This window comes from Mustela erminea, chromosome 14 (genome assembly GCF_009829155.1).
Source record: "Mustela erminea isolate mMusErm1 chromosome 14, mMusErm1.Pri, whole genome shotgun sequence".
Classification (NCBI taxonomy): Eukaryota; Metazoa; Chordata; class Mammalia; order Carnivora; family Mustelidae; genus Mustela; species Mustela erminea.
Window position 1 is genome coordinate 61,239,754 of NC_045627.1, and position 23,023 is coordinate 61,262,776.

General features: G+C 42.4%; 1 protein-coding gene and 1 non-coding gene across 7 annotated transcripts in view; one reads left to right on the forward strand and one right to left on the reverse strand.

Moving 5' to 3' along the window:
- Positions 1-349: 349 nt before the first annotated feature.
- LOC116573830 lies at positions 350-557 on the reverse strand. The gene has a single exon (XR_004279027.1). It is a non-coding gene; the product is annotated as a small nucleolar RNA U3 (small nucleolar RNA).
- Positions 558-17,461: 16,904 nt separating this feature from the next.
- LCOR (ligand dependent nuclear receptor corepressor) overlaps positions 17,462-23,023 on the forward strand; it is a 144,171-nt gene continuing 138,609 nt past the window's right edge. For 2 of the 6 annotated variants that reach the window (XM_032313082.1, XM_032313083.1), the window contains exons 1-2: positions 18,094-18,305; positions 18,607-18,680. In XM_032313082.1, coding sequence (XP_032168973.1) covers positions 18,223-18,305; positions 18,607-18,680 — 157 coding nt within the window. In that variant the 5' untranslated portion in view covers positions 18,094-18,222. Of the gene's footprint in view, positions 17,595-18,093; positions 18,306-18,606; positions 18,681-23,023 lie in introns of those variants that run through there. The other 4 variants (XM_032313085.1, XM_032313086.1, XM_032313088.1 and 1 more) reach the window with 4 other exon arrangements.

Here is a 23,023-nt window from a genome sequence, read left to right on the forward strand (position 1 = left end):
GGAGCCCAATGCGGGGCTGGATCCTAGGACCCTGGGATCGTGACCTGAGCTGAAGGCAGATGCTTCATCTATCTGACTGAGCCACCCAAGCACCCTGATTCTGATGTTCTTTAAAAATCTCTGTCATCAGGACAGGGAGCCTGCTTCTCCCTCTCCCCACGTGTGTGCTCTCTTGCTCTCTGTCACACAGACAGACAGACAAACAAACAAACAAATAAATAAGATCTTTAAAGATCTCTGCCATCTTTAAATAGGTTTCTATTATTTGTCTCCTCCCTGGTGACTTATCATATTCCCCTCCCTCTCACAACTAATAAGGGGTTTTTTGTTTGTTTGTTTTGTTTTTTGCTCAGACAGCATCCGTTCCCTCTAGCTTCTTTGAAGAAGACTGATCATCAGTGACCAAGCGCAGTTGCAAAAAGAATACCCAGGGTCCGCTTCATGCTCGGGAAAGGGGACTCTGTACCTCCTCCTCCTCCTGGTTTCAGGAACTCTACACGTTCAGAGAAACTTCTCTAGTAACGAACTATAGAAACGATCCCTCACAGTAGAGTTTTGCAACTTTTTAAGTTTTACTGAATGTTGTACGTTGTGGACACTATATTGTAGAGCTAGATTTGGTTGTCTTCCTTTAAAAAATGTTAGGACTTTTCTTTTTCTAGAAGTAAATTAATTTTTAATTTGGATTAGCCTGATCTTGTTGGAGTTTCTTTCTTTTTTTTCTTTTTTTTTTTTTTACTTTTTTAGGGCTAATCCAGAGTTCCCTTATTCTACAGCGAAAGGAGCCCTGTTCCTTAGGCACGAGAGATTTGAGATCCAAACTCAAAGCCCAGAGTTAAACAGCAACATCTACTTTCTTTACTTAGAACTCTGATCTCTAGGACTCTGTGCATCTCTGTTCTTAGAACCCACTAGGGGCTGTTTTTTTCTCTCAGGTCTCCTGGATGTTTTCTCCAGCACGTGCAACTTAGCATTCGGTCAAAGACCGGACTTCCATTAAAGGAATCCCTTTGCATAACTTTGGAGCTGCTTTTTGGTGCAGATCTTTCCTTTCTTCTAACCTGCCTCACTCATTGCAGTCACTACAATAGTCTAGAACCCTGCCTCTTGTTCTGCTGAAGCTCTACCTCCTTGCCCCATGGTTTAGCGAGGTGCCCAGGCAGAACATGGGGTTGAATATGGAGACTACCTCACATATTTCCATTTTGTTAAGGACCACAGATCAGTGCTACTGCTCAATGCCTACAAATAACTGCTTCATGTATTTTGGAAATTTCATAGTTGTATATGGTGAGAGAGTAAGAAGAGTACCCATTATTCATTTATGGACAGCCCTAGAAAGTCTGGACATTCTTTTTTATAACAATATGACAATCTCTGAATTTTAACTGGAATTTTAGTCTAAGCACATATTAGAATTCGTTTCTATCGTCTTTTTGCTGTGTATATGCTTTTTCAATGATTTGCTTTTTCAATGATTTGCTTTTTCATTTTTTCTTTACAAAAATTAAAAGTTTGTTTGCTTTTTCAATGATTTGCTGTTTTGTTTTTTCTTTACAAAAATTAAAAGTGTCATTTTTTAAATTTCATTTTACCTCTCTACAAATTTTAAGGTCTACATACTATTCCCATTCGTTTACTAGTTATTCTTGAAAAGTTTATCATGCCTGCTTATACCAACAAGTCTATAGTTCATTATCTGTTCCTCTGCTGAATTACAGTCTTTAGAACACCTTTAAACCCTCTACTCCTAACTCATAACTTGTTATTCGGTATTTTCATTTAGTCCTTTAAAACACACAAATGATACATCATAACATTTTTATTTCATATAAATAATGTTTATTTAACGTTACCCACAAGTTCACCAGTTTCCTTGCTATTACTCACCAGATCTCAAGCCTTTGTTCCAAGATTTTTTTTTTCTTTCTGAAGTCATCTTTTTACAGTTCTTTTGGTTCAAAAAAAAAAAATCCTTTTGGTGAAGATCTGTGGCAGATTTTCCCAAATATTAATCTCAAAACAGATTTGTTCTGCCCTCATTCTTTTTTAATATTTGAGAGAGAGTGCACATGCTCACAAGCAGGGAAAGGGGCACCAGCAGAAGCCAAAGATGGGACTCTCGAGATCATGACCTGAGCCAAAATCAAGAGTCCAGCACCCAACCGACTGAGCCATCCAGGTCACCCTGCCTTCATTCTTGAAAGATAATTTCACAAATTCAGAGTGGGTCAATGTTTTTGTTACAGGATTTCCTTCTCCTTCGTGCCCAAGGTTCTTGGTCCTGCTGCTCTGAAAAATGAAGACCAGGCGGGCAGCAAAGCAAGGTTTTATTGAACAGTAGTAAAGTACATTGAATGAGAGTACAAAACTCTTGAAGACAGAGGAGGACCCAAGAGGGTTACAATTGGAGTTTCTAAGTCTAGGGGGTTTTATGGGCTTATTGGAGGGCTTTTCTCTGATTAAGCACCAGTCATTCAATCAGGTTTTTATCATCTATCTATCATGTGGGAAAGGGTGGAGGGCTCCTTTTAGGTAGTGTTGTAAGGTCCCCCAATAGTGGGTCCTTGATTAAAGGAGCGAGACTGATACAAAGCAAAGGTCAAGCAAAGCTTTATTTCGCGCCAAGCATTGAGAATCAAATTGACCAGTCAGGGCAGTCTCTTACAAAAAGGTGACCCCTCCCTGCCTTACAGACTAACTCTTATAGAGCAAAGGTCATGTGGTTGGCCCTGGCCACACACAGGTGGCCAATGAGATTGTAACACACAGAGAAAGCCGCACAGCCATGTTAGGTCACACACAGGTGGCCAATTGAATTACAATTCACCCCATAGTAGCTATTTGGACTAGCCTATCACCTTGGTCAGAATTGGCGCCCAGAAGGTGCCCAAAGGGCGGGGCCCATACTCCTTGGTAGCTAGGGAGACAGTATGCACCCCCCCACTGATTGGATGTCTCCCTCTGGCATGACGAACCCTTGTATTTGGGCTTTGTTACCTGGGACTCGTTTCCTGGGCTTGCTTTTAAGTAAGTTATCTTGGGAGGGGTGGGGCAGGGTCAGTTTAAGTTTTACTGCAACAAAATCACTGTTTAACCCAGATGGAATCGCTCTAGCTAAATAGGCCCTTACAGTGTAAAATCCTTTTAAGGGTGATTTCTTTTCAGGGTGGGGGCCCTTGTCTATCTGGGCCGGCCTTCCAATTATCCTTCATCATTTTCTAATTCCAAATTAATAGATTCTTTTGGCACTTGGAAGATGTTGATCAATTTGTTTTCTAACCTGAATTGTTGCTGGACAATCTTCAGTCAGGTGGTCATTCATTTCCAATTATTTTTTCTCCTAAGTTGCTTGTAAAGTATTCCTTTGTGTCCTAGAGTTTATATAAAGTAGGTGTAGAATGTTTTACTTACAAGCTTGCGATAAATGTTTGGGGTGTTTATGGATCTATATCTTTTGTCGGAAGTGGAACATTATTATCTATTAAGTTACCAGCGATTTCTTCTCTGTTCTCACTAATTTATCGCCCGGAAATCCATAAATTAACTTTGTTATTCTATTTTCCATGTTTCTCAGTCCCACTTTCAAAATGTTCATACCCTTTTCTTGGATGACAGTTTGGGTGATTTGTTTAGATTCAACTTCCATTGCATCCTTAACATCTGTGCTTAATCTGCTGTTTAACCAATGGCTTTAAGAAATTTTAAAATGTCTTAATATATATTTTCATGAACACTCTATTTTTTTAAAAAGATTTTGTTTATTTATGTTTTTTTTAAAAGATTTTGTTTATTTATTTGTCCGAGAGAGAGAGGGAGAGAGCGCGAGCACAGGCAGACAGAATGGCAGCCAGAGGCAGAGGGAGAAGCAGGCTCCCTGCCAAGCAAGGAGCCCGATGTGGGACTCGGTCCCAGGATACTGGGATCACGACCTGCGCTGAAGGCAGCCGCTTAACCAACTGAACCACCTAGGCATCCTTTTTTTTTTTTTTTTTTTTTTTTAAGATTTTGTTTGTTTGAGGGGCACCTGGTGGCTCAGTCAGTTAAGCGTCTGCCTTCGGCTCAGGTCCTGGACTGAGCTCTGTGTCAGGCTCCCTGCTCAGCTGGAAGTCTTCCTCTCTCCCTCTCCATCTGCCTCTCCCCCAGCTCATGCTCTCGTTCTCTCTCTCAAATAATCAGGATTTATTTAAAAAATTAGGATTTTTATTTATTTGAGAGAGTGCAAGAGAGCAGGAGGGCAGGGGTGCAGAGGGAGAGAAAGAAGCAGGCTCCCGGCTGAGCAGGGAGCCCATCAGGGGTCTGGATCCCAGGGCACTGAGATGATGACCTGAGCCAAAGGCAGACAGATGCTTACCGCAAGTACACTCTAATTCTATTTCAAAAATTCCCACTTTTGGTAGCCGGTCTCTTATTGGCTTGACCATTTTTGCAATTCAATTTAAAATTTCATGCAAAGGTATTCTATATTTTGATTTTATAATTCCGGTATCTGAAGACCATGGAAGTCTAAATCTGCCTGTTGTTCCGATTGTAGGTCATAGTGGTTTATTTTCTCTTACGTTTGGCAATGGCTGAGATTATATGTATTTATCTTTGGGGATCCTACAGGCCTAAACTGTGGGTATTTTTATGCTTCTACTAGGAGCCAACAGGAACCACCATCTTGGGAACTATAGCTTTTTTCAAAGATCTTTCCTTGTTTAGGAATCTGAGGTTCAAGGTTCAAGAAGTCTCTGTGGAACTAGCCAAAGGTTTTGTCTTTGATCAACTGATACACTGATATATTTACCTTCAGGGCAGTACAATCTCCAAGCTTCTTGCTATTGCATCCTGGTTTTAGCATACTTTTTACTATGGACTACTTGAAGATTTTGTTTATTGCAATCCCATGTGATGTATTAACATTAATGTTTTATAGTGTCTAGGCTCCCATATTGATGGAAGTCAGTCACGAAAACTGCTTTTTTTTATTTTTTAAAGTTAGCTCTCTGCCCAACTTGGGGTCCAAACTCATGACCCTGAGATCAAGAGCCACATGCTCTATCAACTGAGTCAACCTGATGCCCCTCTTTTTCCTTTTCTTTGAAAAATGATCTCTGGACCATGTGGGACATTAAGAGTAAATAAGGTAAAATATGCATTTGAAAGTTGATTCACTAATTTAGCGCCCGGAAATCCATAGTAAACAAGGCAAAGTATATATTTGACTAAAGATTCTGATATGAATTTGAAAAGAAAGCATAACACAGTATCTGGGGTTGGGGGGCACACACAGGTGGGGGACTGCACCAAAATAGGTAACAGTTGATGGCCTTAGAGAGAGTACTGAATGGTACCAAAGATACGTTTGCCCTGGGGACAATTGATGACTGTAGCAGGAGGCTGAGAATCCAGGATTGGCCCTGGGACAGAAGATCCCAGTGCAGGAACAGCAAGAGATTTTAGCGTATATATGGGGTTGTAGGAAGACATTGCATGTTTCAGGAGTCAAATGAAGACATCTAGTCTTCATATCCCCTTAAGGTATATGCCAAATTTTGAAGCTGTTAGCAGTGCTTTCAACAAGAGGTACACATAAATTTCCTACATATACTGTCTCCTTCCTAGAAAACTCCTAATATCTTAAGCTCTGAAGCTGAGATACACATATGAAGTGTAAAGGCCTATTCAGCCCGAGCGGCCCCACCCCAGTTGAACTGCCATTTTGTTGTAAAACTTAAATTGACCTTGCCCCCTACCAGGGGATCTTATTTAAAAGCAAGTCCGGAAACCAGTCCCTCGTAACAAAGTCCAAGTACAAGGGTGGGTCAGGCCAGGTGGAGATATTCAATCAGTGGGGACGCATACTGTCTCCTAGCTACCAAGGTGAGGGGCTAGTTTCCATGGCTACTGTGGGGTGAATTGTAATTCAATTAGCCACATGTGTGTGGCCAGGCCCAACCACATGGCCTTTGCTCTATAAAAGTTAGTCTGGAAAGCAGGGAGTGGTCGTCCTCTGTAAGGGGTGTCCCCGACGGGTCCGTTTGACGGTTGGTCTGATTCTGGATGATTGGCGTGAAGTAAAGGTTTGCTTGCCTTCACTTTGTATCAGTCTCGCTCCTTTAATCACGGACCCATTATTGGGGTACCCAATATGGGGGGACCCAACAGAAGAACAAGCAGTTACTATAATATTAGTTACACCGAATTAAGATGTGTGGGTTCATTCAAAGTTGAGTCTACTTATTTTACATAATCTGCCATGGTATTTACTCACAATTTTTAAATTATTTTTTCCATGTTGAGGTATTTTATGAAATATGCAAATGTGAAATCATTCGAAACTTTCAAGCACTTGACATTGATGAATCCTAATAACTAAAGAGAACTTAAGCTCTAAGGAAAGTTGGAAATACTTAGCCAACCTTCTCCTTTTGAAGAAATAGAAAATGAGAGCTGGGGACACTTGGGTGGCTCAGTGGGCTGGGCCGCTGCCTTCGGCTGAGGTCATGATCCCAGGGTCCTGGAATGGAGTCCCACATCGGGCTCTCTGCTCAGCAGGGGGCCTGCTTCCCTTCCTCTCTATCTGCCTGCCTCTGTCTACTTGTGTGCTCTCTCTCTCTTTCTCTCTGACAAATAAATAAATAAATAAATAAAATCTTAAAAAAAAAAAAAAAAGAAAATGAGGGCTGGAAAAATCAGTGCTTTGTTGAAAATCATAAAGCATTATCAAAGGAGATGTCCAATTGATTTCAGAAGTATAATGATGACATGGTCCTGAAGTGTCTGAAAGGGTGATAGGTCAAAGAACTGACCAATCGAGTTTGCTAGAATCGGAAGTGTCACACAATATGGAAGCATCTGTGCAGCAACATCCCTTTCTGGAACCCTTAGAGTTTATTGACATCATTAGCACTGCATCTAGGAAAGCATCTGTCAAGGAGGCTCTGAAAGATGTTACGGAGTGTAACATCTTCAGAGAGATGTTACAGAGTAATTTTCAAGAAGAGTTATAACAGGGAATTTTTTATGCTAAGGTTACATCAACTGCAAGCAACTAGTGGAGATTATATATATATATATATATATATATATATATATATATTTTTTAAGTGAATGTGTGGAAAAGATCAAGATGTCATTCATCACTTGAGTATATTTATTCTCCTTCTCCTTATGTGAAATGTCACCCATTCCACGAGCAGAGGAGTTGTCCTTTGTTTTATGCTGTATCGGTTTATCTACAGCGTTTCAAGGCTCCTACAGTGCATGCTTCGGAATTTGTTACTTCTGCATTTCAATTGATTTGAAAAGAACTGCTATTAGTTCAATAAGACAACGCTTGAGAAGAAATTACAGGCCTGTGCTGCAGGGAAAATAAGAAGTCATAAACATATGTAATTGTGTAAGACATTCAGCATAACATGGCTGTAGTGACAAATGACAGTGCTTGAACTTAAGAGAAGACATTTCCATGAGAAATCACAAATAAGAGAATACTAATAGGATTTAAGAAAAAGAGTGTGGATTGGTTAGTGGAATTACTAATTATGTTCTAATGCTGTTATCATCTTTCAAGAATAACTGTATTAGTTAGCCCAGGAGCTTTAATCCTCTGAAGAAACAAGGATCCCAGATCCCAATTAAATGATGTAGAACCTCAAAGACTCAGTGGGTAAGCATTTGTTAAATGCCAATAGCATGGTGTTTAAATTGATATAGACAAAGTAAAAGGAAATTTGGCTATCTTTTAATTACATTCAAAAACCACACTAGCATTTACCTTAATCTGTGAGACGGTGAAAAGGATAAAAACCAAATTACTAGAATCTCCTGAGTTCAAAGTTTTCCGTCTACCTGTTGTGTGAATTCGAGTAAGAGATTTAAACTCTGTGCTTTGTTTTTCCCAACTCTAAAATGAGACTTAAGAATATTACTTATTTTGTGGAATTGTTTTAAGTATGAAATAAAATAAGGCTAGGTAAAGTGCTTAGCTCAAGACTTGGAGTCCTCACTCAACAAACAATATCATTATTCCACAGATTCATATAAGTTACTCTGATATTTCCCCCCTAAACTGATAGGCATTTAAGAAATCTGTATTGTGGCTTGTGTGTGGGACTGTTAATTATCTTCAAGAAATAATTAAGATTCACCTGCACTGATGAAACTACTTTTTTTTTTTAAGATTATTTATTTATTTATTTGATAGAGATCAGTAGGCAGAGAGGCAGGCAGAGAGAGATGGAGAAGCAGGCTCCTTGCTTGCGGAGTAGAGAACCCGATACGGGGCTTGATCCCAGGACCCTGAGATCATGACCTGAGCTGAAGGCAGAGGCTTTAACCCACTGAGCCACCCAGATGCCCCGAAACTACTTTAAAACAAAAAAAAAATTTTTTTCATTTATTTATTTGTCAGAGAGAGAGCACAAGCAGGGGGAGCAGCAGGCAGAGGAAGAGGGAGAAGCAGGCTCCCCACTGAGCAGGAAGCCTGATGTGGGGCTCCATCCCAGGACCCAAGATTATGACCCAAGCTGAAGGCAGACGCTTAACCAACTGAGCCACCCAGGTGCCCTGAAACGACTTTTTATAATAACCTAGTATGGGGCACCTGGGCGGCTCAGTTGTTTAAGCGTCTGCCTTCGGCTCAGGTCATGATCCCAGGGTCCTGGCATGAGTCCTGCATGGGGCTCCTTGCTCAGCAGGGAATCTCCTTCTCCTTCAACACCTCCCTCCCCTGCTCATGCTCATGTACTAGCTCTCTCTCTCGCAAAAATTAAGAAAATCTTAAAAATATATAATAACCTAGTATAGTACCATATCATATATATCATATCATATCATATCATATCATAACATACTATATTATATCATATCATATCTAGCATTTTTGGAGGCCAGCATTGAAAGACCATTGTATCAGGAGTGAGTAGATGTGAATTCTATGCCCCAATTTATTTCTTCTGCTTCTATCCTCGAAGATAATTTACATCGCTAATGACTCTGCACCTGCATCTTCAGACCCATGAAAATAACCTGGCCTAGAAGTCATGTGTCTCCCTTGTGCTCACAATCAGTTCATTGACCAGAACAAGCCATCCATTCTTGGGTAGCTGGTACACAGCAGGCTCTGTATAACCAATCTTTCTTTTTTCTTTTTTTTTTTTTTTAAGATTTTATTTATTTATTTGACAGAGAGAGATTACAAATAGGCAGAGAGAGAGAGGAGGAAGCAGGCTCCCGGCTGAGCAGAGCCCGATGCGGCACTCCATCCCAGGACCCTGAGATCATGACCTGAGCCGAAGGCAGCGGCTTAACCCACTGAGCCACCCAGGCGCCCATAACCAATCTTTCAAAGATGACATGCGAACAGATTAGAGTGGCTGCTCAGTAATGAGGGATTATCTTTGTCAGGTATTAATTTTGAAATGTACATTTTGGCAAAGCTCAGCAAGAATATTTAAGTATTCTGTGATTTTACCAAACTTTCTTTTTACTTAAACTTTTCTTTGAAGACTTCCTTTGTTTTTAAACACTTCTCATTTTGCTTAACTCAGAAGCGTTTTATACCTTTTCAGGCTTAAAAGTTGAAACAAATTTTCCATGGAAACAACCTTCATTTGCTACCTAGTTATAAATAACTCCTTTCTGGTGATTCTTCTTCTTCTTTTTTTTTTTTCCTTTCCCCTATAGTCACCTAACAAAGACAACAGTGAACTGTTTGTTTGTTTTTTTCCTGAGAACCAGATGAATGAAATACCATATGTTCAGGTAAATAGATCAGTATAAAGATCAACATAGAATATGATTCTGAGGGCTTCTAGAAGAAAAGGCTCACTTACTCCTTAAAAAAAAAATGCTAAAGATATTTTAAGATTTTATTTATTTATTTATTTATTTATCAGAGAGAGCTCCCATAAGCAGGGAGAGTGGCAGGCAGAGGGAGAAGCAGGCTCCCCACTGAGTTCAGTCCTCCCTGCACACACCCATCCCCGCCCCCACTGACTCCAGAATCATGACCTGTGCTGAAGGCAGATGCTTAACCAACTGAGCCTCCCAGGGGTCCCAATGCTAAAGATATTTAAGTTTTATTCCTACAACCTCTGAAAACTCTTTATATCTTAGTTAATTAATTCCATTGTCATTTGGGAAAATATCTAATAAACTTAAATTTTTTCTTAACGTAGTGGCCCCAAAGATACTATTTTCTATCATCTCCCTCTTCCTATGCTAGCACCATGGTAATTTTATTACTATGGCCTTATTTTATAATATCTAGTACAATTAATCTCTCCTTGTCACATGTCAGATTCCCTGGAAGCAGAATTGGAGATGAGCTTTGGGATGCAAAGGTTTATTAGGGATTAGCACCCTGTGAGTGGAAATGGTGGGGCGGGGAGCAGAATTGGGTAGAGAAAGTGATCTAAGGTGCAAGTCGACAAAGCCTCAGCCAGCCAGTCCCGTGAAGTACTTTGGAACAAGTGTTAACTGTCAGAGTGTCCAACATCAGGCAGAAATGACCAGGCTATAGCCTCCTAGCCCTTAGTCACCATATCCTGGCAGCCCCAGAAAGATGTGACCTTGGGCAAGATAGCTCTGAGCAGCTGAGGCTAACCCTGAAGCTGTTGACAGCAGGAGGCTGTGTAGTGATCACATTCCCTACAAGGCAAACTGTGAGTTTACCATGAAGGAGGATTTAAGCTGCATATTTCTGTGTTGACCATACTCATCTTTGCTGTTCTTTTTCTTTTTTAAGAAATTTTTTATTGTTAGAGAGCGCACACGTGCATGCATGCAGTGTGGGGGGCAGGGGCAGAGGGAGAGGGAGAATCTTAAGCGGGCTCCACATCCAGTTACAGAGTCTCATGTGGGGTTCTATCTCTGACCCTGAGATCATGACCTGAGCAGAAATCAAGTCCGATGCTGGATGCTTAACCAACTGAGCCACCGAGGCACCCCTGCTCTTCTTTTTCAAAACCAACGTTGTAATTATTCATTGATCTTTATTTTTCTTTATAAATCTTGGAAAGTTTCTAGAGTTCCTTTTGGAACGTTGGCGAGAAAGTCACAGAATATATGTCATTCGATGTGCAGAGAATTGACATCCACTGGATGGTGGTGCATCATGTAGATGATGATATTTGGGTAGCCAGAAGATGATACTCTTGAGAAGGGTTTCTGGAGATAGCAGGACGAGAAGGCAGGAGGTTGTTAAATACAGTGGGGGTTAAGCAAATAAATATACTGAAGTCAATATGAAAAAATATGGGAACCTGGATTCTCACTGTCAAAGGGGGATTTATAAGTGTGTAACAGGGAAAGGCTTGCAGATATTCAGAGGTGCTGGATTGGAATCAAATGGATCGCATAAACTCATGGTGTATAAGTATATTTAGAAATATACAAATATAAATATAGGTGTATGTGTCTATATACATATATATACACACACATGTATTTCCTAGCTCTGACTGCTGCAAAGGCCTAGTAGCCATGACACCCCAGTAGTAGTGAACACACTGAGCCCAAATCTTGATATCTAAATACTATCCTCCACTAAAAGTAACCAGGACTCATTCTAGAGCTGAGGCAGAGAAAATACAAAATGAGCCTAGAACACCTAGCTGTACCATAAAGTGAGGAAATTTTTTATAGAATGATGGGGGTATGCCAACAGGATAAAAGTCAGCTCGAAGTGACTCCCACTGGCCAAATCTGGAATGATGACAATAACTACAGCAATACATTACAACCAACTGAATGAAATAGGAAATAATGGGTCCATAAGTAAAGAATAAACAAGTAAATGAGGAAGAGGAAAAAACTCTTATATTCGAATGTAAACTAAATACAGAAGAAATGATGAAGTAAGAAAATCACTTTTTTTTTATTAAAGATTTTATTTATTTATTTATTTGAGAGAGAGACAGTGAAAGAGAGCATGAGCAAGGAGAAGGTCAGAGGGAGAAGCAGACTCCCCATGGAGCTGGGAGCCCGATGCGGGACTCGATCCCGGGACTCCGGGATCATGACCTGAGCCGAAGGCAGTCGTCCAACCAACTGAGCCACCCAGGCGTCCCAGAAAATCACTTTTTGACCATGATCATTGTGACAAGCAATTCAGGCAATGATTCATGGATATTAAGGCTGGCAGGTAGTTAGGGCAAGGGACAGAACATTGGCATAATCTCAGAATACCTCCCTACAAAATATTTATCAAGTATAAAGGAAGCAATGGTGATTTTATGGTGGAGAAAACCACTTGGGGGCGCCTGGGTGGCTCAGTGGGTTAAAGCCTCTGCCTTCGGCTCAGGTCATGATCCCAGGGTCCTGGGATCGAACCCCGCATCCCGCTTTCTGCTCAGTGGGGAGCCTGCTTCCTCCTCTCTCTCTGCTTGCCTCTCTGGCTACTCGTGATCTGTCTGTCAAATAAATAAATAAAAATCTTTAAGAAAAACAAAACAAAACAAAACCACTTGACCAGATGAGCAAAATTTTCAACACAATAATATGAAGAGTTAACATCATGAATCCTTGATGAGATGCTCAGAGACCCCAGCCTCATTTCTGTGTTTTTTTTGTCAAAATGTATGACCTGAGTCTAGTCATAAGGAACACTGCATAGACCCAGTTGATGATCATTCTACAGAATGAGAGGCCTGTTCTTTTTAGTAGTGTCAAGGTCACTAAAAACAAAACAAAACAAAACAAAACAAAACACACACACACACACACACACCAAGAAAAGACTGAGGCATTGTACCCAAATCAAAGAGACTGAGAATGTATGTATTAAATTCAGCGTAACTTTCTGGTTAGGATTCTGGGCCAGAAAAGGGAAAGAGACATCGTTGGTAACAGAGAGTACAATTTTCATAGGGCCTGTATTGCATCAGTGTTGATCTCCGGATGTAATGGAGGGTTATATGGTGATTATGAAGGAGAGTGTCTTTGCTTTATAGACATTCACACTGGATATTTAGGGATGGTAGGAGTCAAGTCTATAGTTTTCTATCAGATTGTTTATAAAAAGACTCAACAACAAGAACAAAACCATGTATATAGATACATAGAGAGCAAAAATAGATGTGGTAAGTTATTAACAATTAGGGAATTTGTGAGAGAGGAATATAGAAGTTCTTGCAACTTTTCAATAATCTGAAAGTATTTCAGAATAGATAGGCAAAAATGCATATTCAAATTTAAAACAAACATGAAAACACATGTTTACACAAAAATGTGTTTAGAAATATTCATTGCAGCATTACCTGTAATAGCCAAAAAATGAAATCGATCAAGCATTCATCAATTGGAATGGATAAACAAAATGCTGTATATCCATATGATGTAATGTTATTGGGCAACAAAAAGGAAGTAAGTGTTGATCCATACTACAACGTAGATGAACCTTGCAAACAGTATGCTCAGTGAAAGCGACCAGTCGCAAAAGACCACTAGTTGTATGATTCCATTTACCTGAAATGTCCAGAAGAAGAAGATTCACAGAGACAGAAAGTAGATTCGTTGTTGCCAGGGTTTGAGGAGAAGGGGGAATGGGAAGTAACTGCTAATACACCTGGGGTTTCTTGAGGGCTGATGAGAATGTTCTAATCGTGATTGCGGTGCTGGTTGCACAACTCTGTAAATATACTAAAAACCACTGACAGGTAAATTTTATAGTATATGAAATATATCTCAATACAACTTAAAAAAAAGTCACTTACACACAGAAAGTCATAAAGTTTTCTGGCGACACAGGCAGACTGAAAAGAGAGGAACTTGGAAAGTCTTACTAAAGCACAAAGAGCCCCTACAGAAGCAGTTCTACCGAGTGTCCCAGTTTCCTTTCTGTCTGCTGGGTCTTGTCTCTCACTCTAGGTCCCCTGCTCAGCTCAGGAAGCAAAATAATGCAAAGATTAAAGAGCCGGCTCTGCAACCAGACTGCCTGGATGTTTTTTTTTTTAAGATTTTATTTATGCATTTGAGAGAGAGAGAGACCAAGAGAGCGAGGGAATGAGCATGAGCAGGGGGAGGGGCAGAGAGAGAAGTTGACTCCCTGCTAAGCAGGGAGCCAGACTTGGGGCTCGATCCTGGGATCCTGGGATCATGACTCGAGCTGAAGGCAGACACTTAAGTGACTGAGCCACCCAGATTGCCTGGGTGTGAAGCCAAATCATAGTTAGGCATAACCTATAGTTAGGCAAATTAGCCGTTCATGCTCGGTTATCAAATGGGGATGCTTGACTGGGTTGTTGTAAGGAATAGAAGACATAATCCATGAAAAGTGGTTTTAAAAGTGTCACTCATTGGAATTCATGAGAAGTTGACCATGTTTTTTAACAGGTCTCCCAACAGGAGACTTCTTTCTTGAAAAGGCTCCAATCCATTTTATCCTCCCATTTCTCTGAAGTCCTTTCCCTTATTATATGCCATCTCCAACTAATCAGATGCAAGCTTGATATAATCCTGACCAGCCAGTCCTATGGTTCATAGAGGCTACCCCCACTCTCTGATTGTCATTTTCTGTGCTCTGTGTTTCCCTATCATCTGCCCATTGCACGAACTACAGAACGTGACTCAGAGAATGTTGTTTTCAAAGGTCAAGGTCATTGCTGTTATTTCTTCACCCTGTTACATATTCATCCCAAACTGTACAAGCATCATGGTTTCCTGTCACCCTGTAGTCAGGACAAGCAGATGGGAGCCTCATCATGAAAACTGATGGTCATTTCATGCTAACAATGTGACAGCCACTGTCCATGATTGTTTCATTCCATCTTCACACAATCTACATCTTAAAGACCCTTATCTTCTTTGTCACATGAGGAAACTGATGACCAGGAAAGTTAATTTGTCAAGTCCACACGGGTTCTAAGGGATGGAATGAAGATTCTAATCATTCTCTCTGTGTCTTCAGATTCTACTCTCTTAGCCACTGTATTGTAATGCTCAATCCTCCCCAGAATGTGAAAGAACTTCCAACTACCCTATCCCAGGGTAGCCGAAAGAGTTAGAGTTCAGAAATTATGTCTTAGATATTTATGTGTCCTAGGTGCCTAGGACTGCCTGACATATGACAGGAGGTCAACATTTTTGTCAACTGCTCAACTGTGCAGTGGAACATAACCTCTCACATGGAATTAAATGAATCCTCTGCGTGTAGTATTCTGCTTCTACTTGTAGGACAATTAGAGGGTTTTGGAGTCAGAGAGATCTTAGAATTCTGATTTTGCCATTTGGTAACTTTGTGGCTTTGGACAAAGTCACTTAACTCCTCTGACTCTTGAATCTCTAATCCGGAAAATATAAAAAGTAGGTAAAAATCATACCAGCTTTTTGGCATTGTTATTCAGATGGAATGAAATAAAACTGCCATGTTAGACAAATAGTAAATACTCAGTAAATGATAATTACTTCTATTGTTCCCTCATCCCTTCTTACAAATAAGCCTTTGTGAGAAGTCAACTGTATATTGGTTCCCAACTTAAAATAAGTAAAGCAATAATTGCAATTCAAAGTGGAGTAATGGAAATAACAATGAACTGGGAACTGGGAAATCTGGCTGCTGGCTTTTATTGTCCTCTTTCTACTGAGCAGCTATGCAACTTTGGTCAAGTCACTTTGTCTGGGCTTGTAATTCCATACTTCAAATTAGAGTCAATCTCTGAAGTCTCTAGGATCCTTTTAATCTACATGTCTGAGACTTTAAGAGATTATGTTGAGGAAGTATTACCTTTGGCTTGATCATTTCAAGAAGATTATATGGGTAATTGGAAAGCACATTCATTAACTCATTTTAAAGTTACATGTCATTCATTTATTTGAAACTTTATGAAGCAGAACTCCTGCAAAAACCATAGAAAATTGGTTAAAAGCTGCAAGACTCAAACCTACCACCTAGTGGCAAAGAAAAGAAGATTCAGATTGAAGACAGAAAACGGCCTGCCATTACATGCGGCAGGGTGGGTGTCCTGAGCGGTCCTTCATTTCACGTTTGTCCTTTCCCCTCAGTACTCAGGATAGTTTTGTGTACACAGAAATTCAGTACTTCCTGACTTAATAGTTTGTTCATTTGACAGTTCTCTTTAGCAGGTGAAATATGGTGGACTTCTGAGAATTGTGGAATAATCATTGGTGTTAGATTTGGGGAGCAGAGGTGCCTTCCTACTTGTACATTTCAAACCAGTTCTACCCAAGAGGCCCACCTAGTCCATCTCCATATCTATCTCTGGATAGAGAGGGCATTCCACAAGTGCCTGGTTGAGAGACCAGGGCCTCTACTTTGAAAAGACAGAAATCAATACACCAATGGAATTCTTGCCTGCCAAGTATTTAGTGACTTTGTTTTACCTACTACAGTAATTAAGATTAAGTCTTCACATTTAAATTCAAATATCTAAAAGCAGGAATGCACCGTCCTTAAACTTAAACCCCAAATGTGAGGAAGAGGCCAGAACCCCAGGGTACTAAAGAGGGATCTATTTTCCATTTATTCTTCACTCCCCCGCCCCTCCTTTCTCTTTTCGTTCCATTTTCTTTTTTCTTTCCCTCCCAAATAGCAGTCAGGCAATTAAGCTCAGAATAATGTTTAAACGGGTAGAGGTAGTGCCCTACGTACGCAGGGTGATTTAATTACCCAGGTTTTCACCTGAAAATCTCCTTCGTCACTGAAAATATTTCTCGAGTCTTTCCTGAAATACGGAATTACGTCATTTTCCAACACTCTAAGTATTGTTAACCTAGCCTTCTTTTGAAATACCATTCTCACTTTAGCACACTTTTCTTAAACCTCTTACTACACAAACAGGAGGGGTTCCGAATGTGCCACCTTGAGAATTTCGCCTATGATCAGCCTTGTTAGTAGAAACCTCGTAGTTTTTATTTAAAACGTCTGATTCAATTTTTACTGGGTTTACGGACGTTGACCAAGTCTTCCCATTACTTAATAACTACAGCCTACCCGGTTTTTAAAACTTTGGAGCTTAGTGCCTCCATGGGCATCGGGTATTGAACTCTGCTTCTTACAAACTGTCTCCCGAAAGCAGCAGGTTCGGCTGAGTTCAGAAAAGCGATTACCACGGAACTCGCAACAGTTGGTGGGGGGCGATACGCAGGATAGAAGTGATACATGGGGCTAGTTTAAGACACAAAAAGTCCCGGGAAGGGAAAGGAAGGGGCAGCGGTGGTCTTGGGGCACAGTGCGAAGGCGGCGCAGGATCGGGGGTCCAGGCGAGCTCCTGCCCCGCGAAGGCGCCTTCCCGGGCGGCCAGAGCTGGCGGCGGCCGCGGACGAGAAAGCGCGGTCGAGCTACCTCTCCGCGACAAGCGCGGGGCCGGCGCACGCCCAGGGAGCCCCCGGGACGACGCCGGGGCCACCGCGGGGTGAGCCCGGCCCTGCCCCCGCGCCGCCCCCGGCGGGAGGTGCGACGCCCAGGCCGCGGGTGCGTGCGCGGCCCCGGGCGACGCGGCTGGGCGTGCGCGGGGCCGCGGAGGAGGCAGGGCCGGGCGGGCGGCAGAAGATGGCGAGGGTGTGTAGGCGGCAGCAATGCTCCGTTGAGAGACGCGGCTTTCGGCAAGAACTGGACTCGTGGCGCCACAAGCTCATTCACTGTGTAGGTGAGACCCTCCCCCGGCCGCTTCCGGCCCTCGGGCCGCCCCGCCACCGCCTGCCCCGGACAAGGGAGGGAGCCGGGGCAGAGGCAATTGCTGCTCCGGCCCGCCCGCCCTCTTTGGCTCGGGCGTCCCCCTCCCCCACCCCCCGGAGTGCGGGCGCGCGCAACCTCCGGGCGGGCTCTCCCCGGTCAGGCCTGAGCACGCGCGTCGGCCCCTCCCCTCCGCGCGCCTTCCCCGGGGCGGGCTCTCGGGCGGGAGCGCGTGCCCCTTCCTTCCCCCCGCTTCCCTTCCCACCCCCCCAGCCTGGCGGCCCCGCGTAGCCGCCGGCTTATTGTGGAGACTCGCCCCGCGGTGCTGCCACTTGACCGGGGGCGCCGCCTCCGGTTCCGGGGAGCTGGGGGCGGGAGTGGGGGGACCTCCTCAGCCCCTTCTGCCCGGAGCCTTCCCCCTCCCGCGCCTCCCCTCCCCCACGCGCGGCGACGCGCGCCCCAATCCCCGCGTGCACGCGCGGCGGCGGGCGGGCGGACGCCCGGCGCTCGGGCGTGTGCGAGGCGTGAGGTGGAGATGGGGGCGGAGGGAGCCGGAGCTGTCACAGGCCCCGGGTCCGCCTGACCGAGCCAAGTAGGGTGTCATGGCCGCGGGGGGCAGCGGCTGCACTTCCTCTGCTGGCGGCGGCAGCGGCGGCCGGGGAGTTAATCCTCGACGCTCGGGTCGGTGTGTGCGTATTTGTGTTCGGTGTGTGCGCGGCGGGGAGGATGGGGGGGTGGAACTGGGTCCGACCGAGAAACCGGAGCGGGGGGTCCTTCTTGTCCCCTCTCGGGGGATTTGTCGGAGCCGCCGCCTCGCCGAGAGCCTCGACCCCCCCCCCCCCGCCCCCAATCCTCCCAGCCTACCGGCCTCGGGTGGCTTTTTCCCCACGGGCAGGAGGGAGTGTGGACCGGGGCGCCCCGGGAGGGGCCGGGCGGCCGAGCTGCGCCTCTCACACTGTGTGTTTTGTCTGTTTTTCTCTCCCAAGGTCCCGTTTCCCTCTGTGCGGCGGCCGGCGGGACCATAAGGGCTTAACTCATATATTTAACCCCCCTCCAAAAAGTAAGTGGCCCGTGTGGTGTCTCCGCTCCGCCCGCCGCCCCCTAGCCCCAGTCCATCCTTGTGTCTGACTCTCCTGTCCTCCAGCATTGTTATTTCCCCATCTTTGCTTCGGTGCTGCTGCTCTGTGGGGAAATGCTTTCTCCTGCTCCTCCGTCCCCCAGGCCCAGTCTTGGGGAGGCGTAGAATTCCAGCCCCTTTCCCCCTTCCTCACCCCCCCTCCCGGTAGGGAATATTCTTGGGAACCAGGTCTTCCCCAGCCGAATCTAGGAGATTTCTATCTGTACGCTTGGGCCCCTCATCCCCTCCTTCCCGACTGGGTTTCGTTGGAAGGAATTATGCAAATCCTGCTTTCTGGTGTCCATTCAGCGGCAATTTCATGCGGTGAGAAGTTCTCTTTGTTGTGCGAGGGGGAGAACAGACACTGATTTAATAGACATATCTGTTGGGGGGAAGGGTGGAGGGGGTGTGGAGAGGCTCAGTTTGGAAGAATTACAGCACTTGGTTAGCTCTGTGTCTTTGTGTTTGAGCTTTCTGGCTTGACAGGAGGGTATGCCCTTTACAATGTCCCACAAGAGATGTCTTCTGTAATAGGTTAAAAAGCAAAACTGAAACTTTAAGTAAGTGAAACATAAGGTAACCTTTACCTAGAGAATATAAGCCTTTCCATTTTTGCAGTGTTTCATTTTGAAAATATATGTGAATTTTGTTAAGGATTAAGACTGTAACATCAAAATTAACATAGACAACAAGGTATCTTGCTTTAAGCTATCTGGTATCATTTTGGTTGTCCACAGGTTTAAAGTACATTTTTAAAACATGCTTGTGTAAGTAATAAAGGCATGAAACAATTTTTGGTGTAAGTTGACTTGTGGATAAATTTTAAAATTTCCCTCCTGCCAATCCAAGCTCAGCTCTGCCTTCCAGAAAGCCTTTTGGCTATCAGTTATCATTTACTCTGTCTCAGCTTGTATTTTTTTCAAATCTACCCTACATTTGCTAAAATGTTACATCAGATTAAGCTCTTTTTAAATTATTAGTTGTAACCATCATATGAAAGAGTTTATGAAGGTGTGCACGTTTTGCACAGTGTGAAATTAACGAGCTTTCAGAATTAAGACTATAAAATCCTGAAATTTGAAGAATTTTTAGTTCTTGTATTTGGTTCACCTTTTTTTGAGATTGGCTTTTTTGGTAGGGCTTTTTAGTTTTTAAAAGGTTTGAAATTGACTGTAACCCTGTAGGTTTCCTAAGTTGCTCTTACTTTAGTTCAGATGGTTTTAATGAGTTGTTTATCTTATTCTAATTCTGTTTGCTTTGAATCCTTGCCTTCTGCCTCAGGCCCCCTTTTTATCAGTCATTGCTAGTGTTAGTAGTAAGTTACTGCTGCTTGACAGGGTGGTGCCCCCCCCCTTTCCCTTGATGACTAACAAAATTCTGTAAATAACTGAGTTGAATATCAAATTTTGATTTGTTTTGTGAAGGGGGATTTTAATCTGGTTATCAGTTTCTTTAGCACACTTTTAACTCCAAATTTCCACTTCGAAGGTAGGAAAGTTCAGGAAATTCAGAGTGCAGATCAGTAATACATAGTTGATAGTCTTGCAGCTAAAATCAATTTGGTTTCCCATTTTCTCTTTTGTTACATGTAATTTCTTTAAGAGGAAAGTTCTAAATAAATCAGTAGTAGTGTTAACTTTCTATACTTAAAAAGGGGGGTAGTGATTCTGATAAAATGCAAAAGGCAACTATGTTGTTTGTCCCTAACAAACGTAATAATTCCTCATTTATTTTAATGAGATTGGTTCTGAACAGTTAACCTATTTGATTCTGTTGACTGATTATCTTAGTACTTTAGGGTCATTTGGTTTCTAAATGATACTTACTTTATAGCAGTCTTTGGGTTAAAAATGAATTCTCATTTATTTCCAAAATTTAATTCTATTTTGGGGGACTGTGTGATGGGGTGCATCAGGATTGTGAAGGTGTTTGTGTTTCCATTATTATATTTTAGTTGAATTGTAGTCAGTAGCAGTTTCAGGCGGTGATTGTGATCAATATGGGTGTTTGGTACCCCGGTGATTATTGAGGTGTCCTCTGGGACTCTGGCGGTCCATATTCCAGGAAGATGGAGGTTCTGGATCTCGGTGTGATGTGACCTATTGCTTGGCTGCTCCTCATCCTTGCTGTATTCTCAAAAAGCTCTTCCCAAGGTAGGGAAAGTTGTGTTGATTTCAGCGTACTCATTTTGGCAGAAAAACTAGAGCACAGTAAGTCTTTTTGACTTAACACAGGGTTATTTCAAATTGCCCTGATTCCCTCCAATGTGCTTGTAGCCAGAGCACTTCTAGGAAGCCTCTGAATAATGCCTTTTTTTTCCCCCCTGCCTCATGGCTATACTGGAAGGCCTGTAATTTCTTTTAGTGAGGATTAGGTGTTTAGTGTCTGTGGAGACTTGCCACTTAAGAGCATCCATCTAATTATTTAGCTACTTGTATTAGTGGTGTTTTTAGAAAGGAAAGGCAGTTAGGTAAGTACTTCATTTAAATTTGTACCTGGCAGTTGTGGGCAGACAAAAGCTATGCTAACCTTCAAGAACTTTTAGTACTTCGAGAAGATACAGTGTATTCATTTATAGTACAAGGCAAAATGTGCCATACTGTGGTGCAAGCAAGTGCTAGGCATGTTTAGAAGTGAAAGAAAACCCTTGAAATGATGTAGGAAGGCTTCATGAACAAGGAGGCAGATTTTTGCTTAATTTTGATGAATACGTAAGAGGCATTCCTGTCATGAGAAACAAATAAGCAAAAGTGAAAAGGACAAGAATGAGTTGAAACTGTTTAAACTGCAGACCATGATTCTTGTAGGAGATGGATAGATGATAGGTTTGCAAAGATAGGCTGTAGGATTTTCTTTCTTTCTTTTTTTTAAGATTTTATTTATTTATTTGGCAGGCAGAGATCACAAGTAGGCAGAGAGGCAGGCAGGGGGTGGGGTAAGCAGGGCCCCCACCAAGCAGAGATCCTGATGCAGGGCTCGACCCCAGGACCCTGACCTGAGCCGAAGGCAGAGGCTTAACCCACTGAGCCACCCAGGTGCCCCAGGCTGTAGGATTTTCTAACACAGGTTAAAAAAGTGGGGCCTCTTTGTTAGCCACATTGGGGTTTCCAGTGCATTTCTCTCCTTAGGAGAGGAATGTTTCCTTTATTTGACAATTTCATTGTGGAACTCAACATTGACACATACTGTTTTTCACATAGTCTTGACGGGAATGATGTTGTTATCCAAAAACAGTATCTCTTTTAGGTAAACTCACCGGAGGCTATACTATATTCCATTGCACAAAATGTATTTTTGGAATTGCCTAAAATCAGTGGCATATATATTCTTTGAACATCCTTAATATTGACAAATTTTGATCCTTAAGAGGTCGCATTTGGTATTTGGAAACAGCTGGGAAGTATCTTTTGTGGCAAATAAAAGTATATATTAAATAATGAGATTGTTTTTTTTTTTTTTTCCTGTTTTGCAAACTGCCTAAGAAGCCCAGCAAAGGGGTTTGATTTGTTTTGATACGCCTCAGAATCTCTTCTTTCTTTCTTTATGTCTACCCATCTGCTGTATGGAATCTGGATATTGGGTAGATGTGAATAAACAAAGCTGTTGTTTTTGTTGTTTCAGGTTAAAAACTTAACCACCATCACTACCCTCTAAATTACTCTGCGTACATTTAAAAAATTCTTTTACTGCTCCTTACAGCTGCACATTGTTTTGGGGATAATTCCAATGTGAACTTAAGTTCATTGTATTGTCTCTTGCATGCAGGAAGTATCCCAAGTACAGTGAACGATACCCTAAAGTTTTTCTTTTCTCAGTTGAAATACAGTTTACGTGCCATAAAATTCACCCTTTTAAAATATATAATTCAGTGATTTTAGTTTATTCGCTATATCCAAACATCACTGTATAATTCCAGAACACTTTCATTGCCAGAAAAAGAAACCCCAAACCCGTTAGCAGTCATTTCCCATTCCATCTGCACCCGGCCATTGGCATCCCCAGTCTGCTTTCTGTTCCTGTGGATTTGTCAACCTTCAGTATTTCAAATAGATGTAATCATACAATACATCATCTTTTGTGTCTGCCTTCTTAGCATGTTTTCAAGATTCATTCATGTAGCATTTATCAGCACTTAGTGTTTTCATGGCTAAATAATACTGCATTGTATAGACATACTGTGTTTTGTTTATCCATTAGTTGACGGGCATTTGGATTGTTTCCCTTTTTGCCTGTTGGGATTATGTTGCTATGAACATTTGTTTTCACTTTTCTTGGATGTATATACT